We start from the raw sequence: 16,763 nt of genomic DNA, 5'->3' as shown, positions 1-16,763 counted from the left end.
CATACAGTCCACCTGATGGTAAGTGGCTACTGCCGCCCATGGACATCTGTAATGAACCCCAGATAGAATTAGATATTCCCACCTGAGGTCGGCCACAGATGCGCCGCTACCCCTGAGGACTAAGCTGGAACGCCTCGGAAAAGTATGTCTCCCTTACCACACCCTTCAAACCGGAACACAGCAGCGCCTAACACTGCTGTTATTAGGTAGAAATAGGTGTGACGGTGGTGCCGCCGGATTCGAACCACAAAGGGTTCTACCACCTTCAAACCTCTAGGCTATCACTACCTACCTTTAAAATGTAAGTGTATGTAATCTAGGCTTAATGTATTCAGACATCGACGTAATTAGTAGCGAGTAGGACCTAGATTTGAGTCTAGATTCTAACTAGAATTTACCGCGAATACGGGTCGTTAGGACATGTTGTTGAAAACCAGTTACCCATGTAAATTAAATACCATATGACGATATCTATATAAATAATTTGACTGAAGTTTGTCTGTTTGTCGTTTTTAATGTTAAAACTTCTTTAGCGGCTTTGTGCACTATTTGTGATGGGTAAAAAATGTTCAAGTCCTGTCAGGACACGTGACCTGATCAAAAATTCGTAAGACGGCAAAGCAAACTGCAAAAGTCAAGATGTCAGCGGTGTCAGCATAGAGAAAATATGTCAATGGGTGTCAGATTCATGTTTTATTTACTAGCTGACCCGGCAAACGTTGTGTTGACAGATAAATAAAAAAATGTTAAGGGTGAACACCCCTTATCACTTATGGGTATAGGGGTGTGAGAAATAGATAGTAACCGATTGTCAGACCTACTAAATATGCATATAAAATTTGGTGAAAATTGGTAAAGCCGTTTCGGAGGAGTACGGTAACTAGCACTGTGACACGAGAATTTTATATATAAGGTAACATACGTTCGAATAACATTACCTTAATTACATTACTTTGAAGGTGGTAGAACCCTTTGTGGTTCGACTCCGGCGGCACCACCGCCACACCTATTTCTACCTAATAACTGCAGTGTTAGGCGCTGCTGTGTTCCGGTTTGAAGGGTGTGGTAAGGGAGAAAGACTTTTCCGAGGCGTTCCAGCTTAGTCCTCAGGGGTAGCGGCGCATCTGTGGCCGACCTCAGGTAGGAATATCTAATCCTATCTGGCGTTTATTACAGATGTCCATGGGCGGCAGTAGCCACTTACCATCAGGTGGACTGCATGCTCGTCTGCTACTCTTATATTATAAAAAAAAAACCCCTCGCGTTGCCCCGTCGGACTCTACCATACTACACCACCATACCACGATTCATTGTAGATTGATTACAAGTTAATGTTAATCTATCAGTGTTATTTAATTCAACCTTTAGCGTTACAAGTTACAACGAATAAGATATACGATTTGTGTAATTGGTGTAGTTCGTGTTAATAAAGATTGTAAACAAAATAGCGGCATGTTATTAAATATAATAGATGGTGTTAGTGGTAGTGTTTTGAAGGTGGTAGAACTCTCTGTGGTTCGACCCCGGCACCACTGCCACACCTATTTCTGTTATAACAGTGATAAGCGCTGCTGTGTTCTGGTTTGTAGGGTGTGGTAGCTTAGTTCTCAAGTTAACGCATCTGTGGGCGACCTCAGGTAGGAATCTAATCCTATCTGGGATTGATTAAAGATGTCCGTACGGCAGTAGCTTACCATCAGGTGGCCTGCATGCTCGTCTGCTACTCCTATATTATTATTAAAATAAGATAAATGTGCGTATGAAATAAGTGAACAAAAGCCGTAATTTTGGATTACATTCGCTATTGAAAAGGGTTATACCTTTGTTATTTATCTGTCTTATCGTAAAGTCACGCCCTTTGAACAAAGCTAGACATTCCTAAAGAATTACTATTCGAATAAGGTACTTTAAGGTAGTAGAACTGGTATGGTCTGGTTAGAAGGTACCACCGTCATACGGTATAAGGTATACGACCACCGTCATAAGGTATACGACGACCCGTAATTTAAATCCTTATCCTTACTAATATTATAAATCCGAAAGTAACTCTGTCTGTCTGTCTGTCTGTCTTGTTGTCTCTTCTTCACGCCTAAACCACTGAACCGATTTTAATTAAATTTTGTACAAAGATAGTCTGAGACCCGAGAAAGGACACAGGATAGTTTTTATCCCGGAAATCCCATGGGAACTAGGGATGGCGATCTAAGATCTATTAATCGGAGAATCGATCTTTTGGATCCAAAACATCGATTATTTTAATCGATATTAGTAAGGATTGAATCGTAAACTATGCATTTGATCAAGTGATGATCTTTAGCAAAGTTGTTGTCCATGAGCCCACGAAGGTTCCAGAGTTGGTACGACCAATTTTCGCCAGATAGCGCCAATGTCGTTCCAATGAAGGTACGAATTTTCAGTTTTATGTATGTTAGTATGTCATATTATTTTCTTTTAAACCAAAACCAAATTTTATATGCATATTCAGTAGGTCTGAGAATTGGCTACTATCTATTTTCCATATACCTAAGTGATAAGGGTTGTTCACCCTTAACATTTTTTTATTTATATGGCAACACAACGTTTGCCGGGTCAGCTAGTGTAATCTAAATTCATTTAGATCTGTCTGGCCGAGGATCGAATCCGAACCCTTTGTGTGCAAGATTAGTGTTGCATCCGCGGTCAAAAGGCCTTGGTCTTGAAAAACCCGTGGCCTAATTGTGTAACAGCTCACGCAATTTATGTTTATGGTGAGGCCTTAGATCATAAACAAATAAGACACCGCATTGCGGAATATTGCATTTTAAAATTTCTCCGGTAAATTGTATTCATACATAATAAAGTTTTCTCCATTCACCCAGGGTTGAGTGGTAGAGAATGCCATCAGGTATTATGGCTGTCTTGTGGTTTGAAGGGAGTGGTGAGGTAGACATACATATATGTGGGATAATGTCTATTTAGGATATGATTTAGTTTTCCTTTTTATTTTTATTCTTTATATAGAAACTCTGACGAAATGTTTAATTTAGAAAAAGTAGCAACACTGAAGAAGGAAGTCAGTTGAAAAGAGTGTAAAACGATGTACGTAGGATTTGACATGTGCTCTTAGAAATAAAATAAGAATTAAATATCACCATCGACCTCTCATTTCTACGATCCCACAACTTTTGGGGGCTCGTCCGGGATCTCGTCATGTGCAGTTTCGGTGGTGATTAACGGCGAAGATTATGAAAATATCCCGAAGAAAATTGTAAGATTTTTCTCAATAATTTACGCCGGTTACCAAGCAACGCGTCAACAACGAATGTTGCGGGACGTAGCACACTATACTAGATGAATGCTTAGGGTCGTACTACAATATACGAACCGAAAGATTAAATGAAGAAAGTTTTGAAGAGAAAGATATGAAAGACGTATAATTAATGAAGAAATTTTAAAGAAGTAAAGATTAAGAAGTCAAGATGCATTCAAGAAGCCGAACAAGAACTATGTCGCCGAAGAAAGTAAAAGGTGATGTAGAAAGCCTAAAATTCAGTGGGCCACGAATATCTTTTAACGATTTAGAACAGTCTATGATTCCGTTTACTGGTGACGACACGTATCCGATCACGAACTGGATTGAAGAATTCGAAGATACTGCTGGAATTATGGAATGGTCTGATATTGAGAAACTTATTTATGGAAAAAGATTACTTGCCGGTACTGCTAAACTATTTCTCAGATCTACAGGAAGTGTGAAGAATTGGGATACTCTGAAGAAGCTGCTGCAAGAAGAGTTTAGTCCGAAGTTGAACAGCGCTATCATACATAAGAAGCTTGCTTCACGTAAGATGAAGAATGAAGAAACATTTCAACAATATTTTCTTTACATGAAGGAACTAGCCTTACACGCTGCCCTTGAAGATACAGCCCTAATGGTTTATATTATTGACGGCATTCGTGACAGTGAAACCAACAAAGCAATGTTGTACGGAGCTAGAACCTTAAAAGAGTTCAGAATGAAGTTAGAATGTTATGAAGAATTAAGGCAAAGAATTGAAAGAAAGACTAACTCCAAGAATAATATACAAGGAAATAATTCTGATGACAAAGGTTCCTCAAACAGCACAGGGCGGAAAGTAAAGAGATGCTACAACTGCGGCGATACTGATCATATGGCACCAGCTTGTACGAAAGGCATAAAATGTTTCCGATGTAATGAATTCGGACATAAAGGAACTGAATGTCCTATCCAGCCGAAAAAGTCTCTTAACATTCAGAAACAAGAAGTAGTAGAAAATACCTCTTCTAAAAAGGTTAAAATAAATGATGTGGAGATGAGTGCATTGATAGATATTGGAAGTAAAGTTAATCTGATAAAGATGACCGAAAACAAGAATTTTCACGACGACTACACGATGGAAGATGCTAGATTTTCTAAAAATATAGAAAAGACGATTAAAAAATATATACCCGACGAAGCCAAGGATAAGAAATATAGTAATATTGAAAAGAAAATTATACTTACCGATAATAATCCATTTCACCAGAATCCACGTCAACTGCCGCCTCTAGTGGAAGATGTTGTAAATGAACAAATAGAAGAATGGTCAGAACAGAAAATTTTAGCGAAGAAAAAGAGTGGACAACACAGACCTGGAATTAAAATTAAGCATGCTGAAACCCTCAGCAAGCAGCCTGCTTGTTTAATCGTTACCGAAATGACCGCACGTATTAAAACAGCTCAAGACGAAGATGTACAGATTGAAAAAATAAAGAAAATTTCAGAGAAAGAACCTTATAAAGACTGCCTTCTACAAGACGGAATACTTAAAAAAGAGAAAGATGGAAGCAAACTAATTGTAGTACCAAAGAAGAAGAAGATGCAGTATGTAATTGTACGAAATAATCATGATAAAGAACATTTTAACTTGGATAAGACTGAAGAATTAACAAATCGCGAATATTTTAAAGTAAGAAACAAAGATGATGAGATACTGAAGATGATTAAAGACGAAAGAATTGATAATTTTTATGAAAAGAGATCTGATTTAAGAACAAAAGCTAAAGAAATACAAGATATACAAAAAATACAAGATGAAGATAGAAGATATTACAATAAGGTTAGAAAAAAAGCTTATGAATACAATATTGGTAATTTAACTCCTATAAGAAGAACTCAATTTTTTTGGGACCATATGAACTAGTTCAGAAGAAGCGAAAGATTATGATTACAGTTCATCAGGGTCTGATGAATGAGCAGGATGGCCGTGTGGGATAATGTCTATTTAGGATATGATTTAGTTTTCCTTTTTATTTTTATTCTTTATATAGAAACTCTGACGAAATGTTTAATTTAGAAAAAGTAGCAACACTGAAGAAGGAAGTCAGTTGAAAAGAGTGTAAAACGATGTACGTAGGATTTGACATGTGCTCTTAGAAATAAAATAAGAATTAAATATCACCATCGACCTCTCATTTCTACGATCCCACATATATGAGGATATGATTTTAACCTGATGAACCTCATTACCCTTGTTTACAGAACCCTAAAGCAATATTTAACTCAATTTTGATTCAATTTGAAGATAGTAGTAGAACCTTTTGTGGTCCGACTCCGGCGGCACCACCGCCGCACCTATTTCTGTTATACAAGCAGTGTTAAGCGCTGCTGTGTTCTGGTTGGAAGGGTGTGGAAATCGAGGCTATACTTTGTCGAGGCGTTTCAGCTTATTCCTCAGTATAGCGGCGCATCTGCGGCTGACCTCAGGTAGGGCTCAAATCTTATGTGAGGTTGGTTACAAACGTCCATGGGCGGCAGTACCCCCTTATCATCAGGTGGACTATCTTGTCTGCTACTCCTAAATTATAAAAAGGTGAAATTATAAAAAGGTGAAAGGAACCTGCTCTTTATAGACTTCGTCATTATATCCATGCGGCAGTTATCTTAACTATCTTCAATAATTGCAATCCTATATTTTTTTGTCTGAGTGTCGCTATTTACAATGTCTTAAACATGACAGCTCTACCATAGGTACCATATGTTTATGGTGTTCTCTCAAGGGCGGATATTGCAACTGACATACAATGAAATAATGTTATATGCATAATTGATTGTTTCCTTATATAATTGTAGTTGATTGATTTATGTACGGTTGAAACTTTGTATTTTTAACACGTTTTTAAGTATTAGTCACATCTTGGTATATATTAAGTATGTTATGTTTATTATTAAATGTATTAAATTAAATGACAAATATTTTTTAAATTCAAAATATGTGCTTTACAGAGCACTTTTTTAATATTATTACATCTACCACGACTTCACAGGGTGTTTCGTTATGGAGAAGAAGCGGAAAAAGAAAATCCATAACACAAATAAAAAAAAATACAATGGCAAACTTAACCTAATGGTACATGTGGACCTGGAGCTACTTCTGAACTTACTGCTGGAGATTAATGGTGGTGGTTCCTTTGTGGTTCGCCTATTTCTGTTATAACAGCAGTGTTAAGCGCTGCTGTGTTCTGGGTCTGGGATGTCTATGGGCGGCAGTAGCCACTTACCATCAGGTGGACTGCATGCTTATCTGCTACCTACTCCCATATTATAAGAAAAGTCAACTGTCTCGCTAGTACGGTTTAACAGTTAGATCGAAAAATACCGGTTTGATGTATGGAGACCCCCTTTAATATTTGATGTTATGTCGGCCACCGTTGTGCATCCTCTGTAAAAAAATCAAGTGTCTATCTATTACGGTTCGAGAGATAGAGCCCTGTGACAGACGGACAGATGGACAAACAGACAGCGAAGTCTTGGTAATAGCGTTCCGTTTTTACCCGTTGGGTACGGAACCCTAAAAGATTTTTAACAAAAAAATACAACCGACTTCTATGTCACTATATAAAATAAATAAAATAAAATAAAATAAAAATAAAAATAGCCTTTATTTCTACTATATCCTATACTTTACATATTATAATTATTGTTTCAATTTTCTTTCAATATATTAACTTTCAATTTACTTTTTTACTTGTATATTACTATACATACTTTTTTATAAAATAAATATTTAGTGATTTTTAACAAATAAACTATTTCTAACAAAACATTGTAAGTAAAAGTAATTTTAAATATTAAATATAGTAGTCGCCTCTTCGGCGTAGGCCTCTCCTAAACTTTTCCATTTATCACGTTCCCGTGCCTCACGCATCCATAAGGGTCCACGTCTCTTGTTAAAGATGTCATTCCACCTTTTACTTGGTCGTCCTCTTTTCCTTTTCATGTCTCTTGGTATCCATTCCGTTAGTCGTTTTGCCCACCTAGTATTATTCATCCTACAGATATGCCCTGCCCAGTGCCATTTGAGTAGCCTTATTCTTTTCGTTACATCTACTATTTTAGTTTTTTTTCTGATGCTGATATTACTAACTTTATCTGATAGTTTTAGACCAAGCATACTTCTTTCCATCTTACGTTGGCAGATGGCCATTTTATCTTCGTCTTGTTTCCTCAATGACCACGTCTGGCATCCATATGTTAGACAAGGCAATATCGTTATTTCGTAGAGTTTTTTCTTCTTTTTTTCTTCTATGTCACTACAAAGTAAAAAATAATTGAAATAAATGTTGGTTTAGTACATAGTTCTGAAGTCGGCGCTCAATATATTTCGTTGGATAACGATGTAAACAGCGTGTCTAATACGGGTGGAGGAGGTTCCCCTTTTTTTCTCCAGAACCCATCGATGGATCCTAACCATATTTAAATGGGACCAACTTCCAGCTCGTCTCTATACAATAATAAAAGAATTATTAAAATCGGTCCACTAACGCGGAGTAGTTCGTGTACATACATAAAAAAAAAGATACCGGCCGAATTGATAACCACCTCCTTTTTGAAGTCGTTTAAAAAAGTATGTTCAAGTGTCACCCAACGTGTTCGACTTGCACTTTGTCAACTATTATTATGATTCTCTAGTTATTTTCCTAGAACTTCAATACCAGTACATACCCAGTCGACTCCACCTCAATAGATAAGTCCTACAAATCACAGGTAACAATTAGTGAGTGAAAACGTCGACATATTTATTATCAGCTAACGAGCGGACCGCTTTCTAGGAGCGGTGGAAATTGACGGTCGTTGCGGGTACGTAGTGGATAATACCCGTCCCTTGTCGTAGTGACGGCGAGCGATGATATAAGAGCAGACGAGCATGCGATCCACCTGATGGTAAGTGGCTTCTGCCGCCCATGGACATCTGTAATCAACCTCAGATGAGATTAGATTTCGTTTATAATATAGGAGTAGCAGACGAGCATGCAGTGCACCTGATGGTAAGTAGCTACTGCCGTATGGACATCTGTAATCAACCTCAGATGCGATTTGATTTTTTTTTATAATATAGGAGTAGCAGACGAGCATGCAGTGCACCTGATGGTAAGTGGCTACTGCCGCCCATGGACATCTGGAATCAACCACAGATGGGATTAGATATTCCTACCTGAGGTCGGCCAAAGATGCGCCGCTACACCTGAGGACTAAGCTGGAACGCCTCAAATAGTATGTCTCTTACCACTCTTCAAACCAGAACACAGCAGCGCTTAACACTGCTGTTATAACAGAAATAACAGGTGGTGCCACAGGAGTAGAATCATTAAAGGTTTTTCCATGTCCTTAATTTTCTTTAAACAAATGCCTGTATATTTCTTATTATTGCCCTTAGTAATTTTAGTTCCGACACGGTCCGCGGGAGCGCTGTGTGCGCGAAAACGGTGAACGTTTTCGAGCAAACGTAAAAACTCATAGTAAGAGTAAATAAGTCATATGTTATCTTATATTTCAACACATATAGAATAACAATGACATCTATATAAGTAGGTGATAGGGCGTGGTCGTTAACGATTATGACCATATGTGGAGTGTTGGTCAATAGCCCACGATGTTGACGGCCAAAAAAGATGATTGAAATTATGAACGTATATGGTAAAATGTCTTACGATCAAATTGGAAAGTGTATTTTTTGTGGTGCTATAAATTTGCGTGCGAAAAGGTTTTGAAATTTTTTGTGGGTAAAATTATTTGTCGGGATCGCGGACGAGTGCTACTAGTACCTGTGGTCCCGACAGAGGACGTCCAGAGGAACACCGTGGGGCTTTAGCCGGTAGGAGTCCGGCGTATCCTCTCCGCTACCCCTACGGTTGAGAGGATGCAGTATGAGGACCCACGCAGGGTTGATGATGTGGATGATGATTTTTTTGCAAACATAAATAAAATCGACATTAAATTGCAGTTGCAGACTACAATTAAGGTTATTAACTGAGTAAATTTACATATACTTATATTTTTTATTTGACTAATCCGTCGTGGTTCGACCCCGGAAGCACCACCGTCACAGTTATTTCTGTTATAATATCAGAGGACCGCTGCTGATTTCTAGTTTGAAGGGTGGGGGAGAGTAAGATAGATAGATAGATTATTTATTTCAAGAACTTAAGCAACAACAACAAATTATAACACACAATAAACAATGAAATCCCAAAATACACATATGGAAACACAAACTTAATTATGAACTTATTGACTAAATTTTCTAAGAAATAAAATTACACAAAATATAAAAAAAAAACTGAAAATAATAAAGTAAATTAAAAAATAAAAACAAACAAAATACATAATCGAGTGTTGCAGCTAAAGTCTGTGAAAAAGATTCCGGAGCTCAGAAAAAAACCGAGATTGGATCTCGGCAACTGATTTTCAGCCCGGACCGTATGCGAACGTTGCTCGGAAGGCTGTGCAGTATACATCGTGCTAAGTGTTGTAAACGGGAGAAAAAAAAATAAGTAAGGGAGACATACTTATTCGAGGCGTTCCAATTTAGTCCTTAGGTAGCGGCGCGGTTCATTACAGATGTCGATACGGCAGTAGCCTACCATCAGGGGGACTGCATGCTGGTTTGCTTTGTCAATATTGCAAAAAAGTTTCTTTGATGATAAAAATTCCTTAATGATTCATATGTACTTGCAATAATCACAGGTTATATCCGCTTTATGTAATATACCTGATAAGGTTATGGGCAGGGTTTCCATGATAATGAATAAAGGCGTATCCACATGTAACAAAGTTGCTAATTGACAAAGTGTTTCACTGACAGAGAATGAACTATAAACTATATCATCGTCAACCCATTACTGTCCCACTGCGGGGCACGGGTCTCCTCTCAGAATGAGAAGGATTAGGTCATAGTCCACCGCGCTGGACAAGTGCGTATTGGTGGACTTCACATACCTTTGAGATTTTTTTTTATAAATCTCTCAGGTTATGCAAGTTACCTCACGATGTTTTTCTTCACCGTTTAGCAAGTGATAATTAATTTCTAATACGCACTTACTTTGAAAAATTAGAGGCGCGTGCCAGGAACCTTGGACCCCTCGACCAAAAGGTCGACTTTCTTAACCACTAGGTTATCAATCCCTATAAACTATACGAGTAGCCGTAATCTAAATGTTAATCTTATTAAAATATCGTAAACTCACTGTGTTTGTATGTATGTATGTATATATGTATGTATGTATGTATATATGTATGTATATATGGATATCTCTATGTCTTGTTCTTTGGCACCTACAGCCCAAACGACTTGACGGTTTAACATATGAGGTGTCGTTGGAATTATCTAAATTGTGCTATCTACAGATATTATATGTAGATAGCACAAATTAGATGCTATATTTTTAAATCGTCGGGTTTTTTATTTTTGTAATAATTATTTACTTATTATTAATTTATCGCCGAAAATGTGTTACCTATAGTTTTTCGAATAGTATTAATATAACTTCAAATGTATCTGCTACATATTTATAATAATCATGAGGGTATTAATTGCTTTATTAAACTAATGAAACCTTTCTTTTGTTACAGATGAAAGATCAGAGTCCCAGCCGCGCGCCCTGTCGCACTCCGAACACGACTTCGCCAATTTACAATCAGGCGACACAAACTTAAACATTCACCCACCCAACACCATCACTAGCATAGATCTAAACCCGCCAAATAGCCAAACTTCCAACCAAAATATAATTACGAATGAAAATACAAATCCGAACGTATCAAAGGCTTCGGTTAAGTCGGACGATGATTTTGATGTAAATGAGTACTTTGCGAGATTACACGGGACGCGGTATGTAAGTGCGCCGTTGAATAGCGTTCTGAAAGATGACCAGAATGCCAATTTGCAGGCCGTGGAGGAAAGTCTGGAAGAGATAAACTTGAACGAGCCTGAGAAAGCGCAGAGTCCGGATATCCAGCAGAGTATAACAGCGGACATAGCCCAGAACTTCTCCCAGCTCCCGACGGTGCTGCCGCAGATGGCGAGCGTTGTCTTCAACTCGTTCTCGAACATGTTGAGTATGAAGAGCAGGGATCATACTCCCGATGAGAGTAAAAGGTATGATGAGTTGAAGCCGGTTGAAGCGAGCCAGCCTGTACCGGATATCGTGAAGGATATAGCGCCGCCGCCGTTGAAGGAACCACCGATAGTTGGTAAGTCTGATTTTTTCTGACGCTTTCTGCACTCAGTCATTCACTAGGATTCCCTGTGTCATGTATACGAGACACACAGAGACGAACACACAAATTTATTACTCAGATGTCTGTCTGGCCGGAGATCGAACTCGCAACCCTTTGCGCGTCAGACCGGCATGGTGACCGCTCCGCCACGCGGGTCGTCAAACCAAGTTGAATTAAGTTAGACAATACTGATAGATGAATAGAATCATCCCATGGACATCTGTAAGGAGATCAGTGCACTGCTGTGTCTTATTTTGAAGGGTGTGGTAAGGGAGACATACTTATCAGAGGCGTTACAGTTTAGTCCTCAGGGGTAGCGTCTGTGGCCGACCTCAGATCATCGACTATCCAATATTATCTGAGGTTGATTACAGTCCATGGGCGGCAATAGCCATTTACCACCAGGTGATTTGCTCGTCTGCTACTCCTATATTATAAAAAAATCTAAGCTTGCGTATTTGGTAACCGCGAATACGTCAGAAATAGCAATTTCGGTAATGCATGGCGAGTCTATCGTAAGATACACACTCGATGTTCCCACGGCGTGAGACCCGTGACCCGCGTGAGGTCACGTGTGATTGCATATGGTGGTTTGTGGACTTTGCAAAAGTTTGGAAGCTCGAATCGATAAAGGGGCACATGTATGTAGGTATAGGTGGTAGGATCTTTAGTGGCTGAGCTTGTATATCGATCCCTCCTATGTATAATATCGTAACTGCAAATGACAACTTTACAGGAGAGCGTTTCATAGTTTCGAATATGCTTAAATGCGAATAAAATTTGCATTTCTGCAGGTATCTCTATGAAATTTGGTATATACTTATATTTTATTTTATACGCTTTATAACGTTACTTGTGTCGATAAAACACATTAAAATAAGGCAATTTATGCAACGAAAACGAAAAGGTACTTTTGAGGGTACAGAACACAGCAGCGCTTAACACTGATGTTATAACAGAAACTGGCGTGACGGTGGTGCCGCCGGAGTCGAACCACAGAGGGCTCTATCATCTTCATGTAGGGTTTAGTCAGCCCTATAACCCAGTTTTTTTTTTATAATAGGAGTAGCAGACGAGCATGCAGTCCACCTGATGGTAAGTGGCTACTGCCGCCCATGGACATCTGTAATTAACCCCAGATAGGATTAGATATTCCTACCTGAGGTCGGACACAGATGCGCCGCTACCCGTGAGGACTAAGCTGGAACGCCTCGGAAAAGTATGTCTTCCTTACCACACTTCAAACCAGAACAAAGCACCGCTTAACACTGCTGTTATGAGGCAGAAATAAGTGCGGCGGTGGTGCCGCCGGAGTCGAACCACAAACGGTTCTACCACCTACAATTCTGCTACTCCACTATGATAAAAAAATCTGCCTATGTCTGTTCTTACAGCAGTGTTAAACGTTGCTATAATCTGATGCATAATATAGGATCATTTTTTTTTGTTCACGAGGGGGAAACCTTCAAAAGGTACCCGATGCCTTGGGAGCGACACAGGGTTATGTGGGACTCTTACCGCACTAAAACCCCTCCGGTGGTCGTCCTCGATATAGGATCAAGTGATCCCTATAACCCAGTTGCAACTCATCACGCGTCGCATTCGTCACTGTACGCAACGAACCATACCCTTTTAGGTGATGTCTCACAAACCGGCCGGTCCGATTGAATGTGCAAATCTTTGATAAGTAAAATAGAAAGATACTTCATCGCCTTGAAATTGAATGAAGCCACAAAAGGCTAACTTGACTAAAACTAAGACCGTAGTCTTTTTTTTTACTTTTTTGTAATTGTTGTTATTTTGATAATAATATTTTTTAATTAAATTGATATAAATATTTGGAAGCTATTTGCTGCATTTATTTGCCTGTTAAATTCTGTGTTTAGAGTATCGAATATGTTTTTAAGCATAAGAACATTTAGAAGAAAAAAATGCAGACCAGTGTAATGAATATTACGTAATTTACGTAATAAATAAATAAATATTTTAAGAAAATTGGGATATTTTAGCATGGAGACGAGGCAACACTTTATTTACGCAACAATGTTAATTCTCAAAACTGGGTACACTTTCTTGTAATGAGTGATCAATCTATGTATTTTACTCATCTACCGGCAAATCGGTTATTGCGCGATCAGATGCCACTCGAGTGGGTCACGCGGTCACATGTGTAGGGCACACAAACACACGTACAGAAATACCCAGACCCTAAAGAAGTCTTAAAATGTGTAATCTTAACTAATATTATAAATGCGAAAGTGTATTTGTTTGTTATGATTTCGTGCCGTAACTAAATAACCGATTGTCATGAAATTTTGCGCACACGTTGTCAGGGGTTCAGAGAAGGACATAGGGTACCTTCTATCCCGAAAAACAGTACCGTTCCCGAGGGATAGTTAAAAAAAATTAATGTGAGCCGTCACGGGACGCCTGGCAGATATGAAACATCGACATTATTTTGTAAAAGTAATATGCAGAAAATAACATATTGTGATAGGAACTAAATATGTCATAATGATAAAATAAAATATTACGATTTTTTTCCAGATAACGATGACTATTTATTGAATTCGATTGCGCATGGCGACGCGTCGCCACACCATACACAATACTGCATATAGACTGTATATATACCATCGTATAGCGTGGCGACGCGTCGCCGCGGCATGCGTCGCCACGCCAGAAATCGGTTTTACGTGCGGCTATAGATGTTTCACATCAAAACTTGTGACTACAAGTGAAGCCACGGGTAAAAGATAATGAAGATAATAAGTTAATAAAGATTTCTGTTATAACAGCAGTGTTAAACGCTTCAGCTTCAACGGCAACTGTTCTGGTTTGAAGGGCCACACCCTTCAAAGGGACATTTACCTTCACCTGATGGCAAGTGGCTCCTGCTACCCATGAACATCTGTAATCAACCCCAGATAAGATGATATTGCTTTTTTTATAACATAAGAGTAGCAGACGAGCATACAGTCCACCTGATGGTAAGTGGCTACTGCGGCCCATGGACACCTGTAATCAACCTCAGATAGGATTAGATCAGATAGGATATTCCCACCTAAGGTCGGCCACAGATGCGCCGCTACCCCTGAGGACTAAGCTGGAACGCCTCGGAAAAGTCTGTCTCCCTTACCACACCCTTCAAACCGGAACACAGAAGCGCCTAACACTGCAGTTATTAGGTAGAAATAGGTGTGGCGGTGGTGCCGCCGGAGTCAACCACAAAGGGTTCTACCACCTTGCTACATGAAGTCGGGCATAGACTCTACTACTCCATAGGACTAAGCTGGAACGCCTCGGAATATGTCTCGCTTACCACACTTCAAACCAGAACACAGCAGCTTAACACTGCTGTTATAATTGTTATTATAAATTGCAGTTAATAGGTGTTGAACCACGAAGGGTTCTTCTCTGAAGGTAGTTATTAGGTCAGAGGGTGCAATACAGTAGTGCTTTTGAATACATTTCCAACACTCCCCTCACATTAGATTTACATGTGACATGAGTGCCATTGACACAAAGACGAGTACACAAACACCCAGACCCAGAACGGAAATCAACATATTACTAGCTGACCTGGCAAACGTTGTGTTGCCATATAAATGAAAAAAATGTTAAGGGTGAACAACCCTTATCACTTAGGGGTATGATAAATAGATAGTAGCCGATTCTCAGACCTACTGAATATGCAAATTTGGTGAAAATCGGTTAAGCCGTTTTGGAGGAGTTCGGTAACTAACATTGTGACACGAGAATTTTATATATAAGATTATATGTCTGATCTAGAATCGAACCCGGAATCGCCAACACGACTGCGTCACACAAGTTGTGTATTGAATATAAATAATAACGAACTTCCTTATATAGTTTCTCATTTAGTTTTGCTCGCGACTTTGCTCACGTACTTGTAGGGTTCCGTACACAAACGGGTAAAAACGGAACCCTTTTACTAAGGCTCCGCTGTCTGTCCGTCTGTCACAGGGCTCTATCTCTTGAACTGTAATAATAACGGTTAGGTAGACGTGCTACCTGATGGAAAGTAGTCAACGTCGCCTATGGACATTTGCAACACCAGAGGAGTCGCCAATGCATCGCCGGCTTTGTATGAGAGCTCTTTTTGCACCTTTTTTGAAGAGCCCCATGTCATAGCGCTCCGGGAATACCTCAATAGTGAGACACTTGGAATTTTTACAGAGTATAAGTATTTTTTTTTTTTATAATATAAGAGTAGCAGACGAGCATGCAGTCCACCTGATGGTAAGTGGCTACTGCCGCCCATGGACATCTGTAATCAACCCCAGATAGGATTAGATATTCCTACCTGAGGTCGGCCACAGATGCGCCGCTACCCCTGAGGACTAAGCTGGAATGCCTCGGAAAAGTCTGTCTCCCTTACCACACCCTTCAAACCGGAACACAGCATCGCCTAACACTGCAGTTTTTAGGTAGAAATAGGTGTGGCGGTGGTGCCGCCGGAGTCAAACCACAAAGGGTTCTACCACCTTCAAAATACTAAATAATAATAAATACTAAAAAAAGGTGGAATATAATTGGGGGTCGCCATACAAGAAACTGTTATATTTTGGAATATTTCGCTTTATATATGCTTTATGGAGTTTCTTTCGCCGCTTTTCTCCATAACGAATCACCTTGTGAAGTGGTGGCAGTTGTATTGACATTCAAAAAGTGCTCTGTAAAGAACCTATTTTGAATTAAAAAAATGATTTGATTTGATTTGATTTATTATTGAACTGTAATACAGTTTCAATTCCCACAATACTTCTATGGCTGCCTAATACACCAATGTATATTCTATGCTGATAAAAAAGCTAAAAATAACAAATTAAAGAAAATCTGGTGGTACGGAACCCTCAGTATGTGAGTTTGAATCGCACTTGGTAATTTTTTTGTAGTGTTTAACAAATTAAAGAAAATCAGGTTGTACGGAACTCTCCGCATATGAGTTTTAATCGCACTTGGTCATTTTTTGTAGTGTTTACGTTTTTTAAACGTTATTAGTGGATAAGGCCGCCCGCTGACGTGCAACGCAGCCCTGCGAGCGCAATCATAAATATTTACCGAAGGCGATCAACCTTTGCAGATGTTGCCGCCATTACGCATTCTAATTGATGTGTCACAGTTTGTTTAGTTACTTAGTTAGTTTAGTTAAAAGTAAGTTAGGTGTTTAGTTATATTGTAAAAGTGGGATACACAAGCG

The 16,763-nt window shown here is 39.1% G+C and overlaps 1 protein-coding gene across 2 annotated transcripts in view; it reads left to right on the top strand.

Annotated features, from left to right (window-relative positions):
- The window catches only part of PAPLA1 (Phosphatidic Acid Phospholipase A1), a 162,668-nt gene that overhangs the window by 108,977 nt on the left and 36,928 nt on the right, over positions 1 to 16,763 (top strand). For both annotated transcript variants that reach the window (XM_073090745.1, XM_073090744.1), the window contains exon 2: positions 10,892 to 11,512. In XM_073090745.1, the coding sequence (XP_072946846.1) occupies positions 10,892 to 11,512 (621 nt within the window). The remainder of the gene's footprint in view (positions 1 to 10,891; positions 11,513 to 16,763) is intronic.

Source organism: Epargyreus clarus, unplaced genomic scaffold, assembly GCF_041222505.1.
Source record: "Epargyreus clarus isolate Ecla_fem2 unplaced genomic scaffold, WU_Ecla_fem_2.2 ptg000033l, whole genome shotgun sequence".
NCBI lineage: Eukaryota > Metazoa > Arthropoda > Insecta > Lepidoptera > Hesperiidae > Epargyreus > Epargyreus clarus.
Note: the sequence above shows the minus strand (reverse complement) of the source record. Positions and strands in the feature narration are given on the sequence as shown.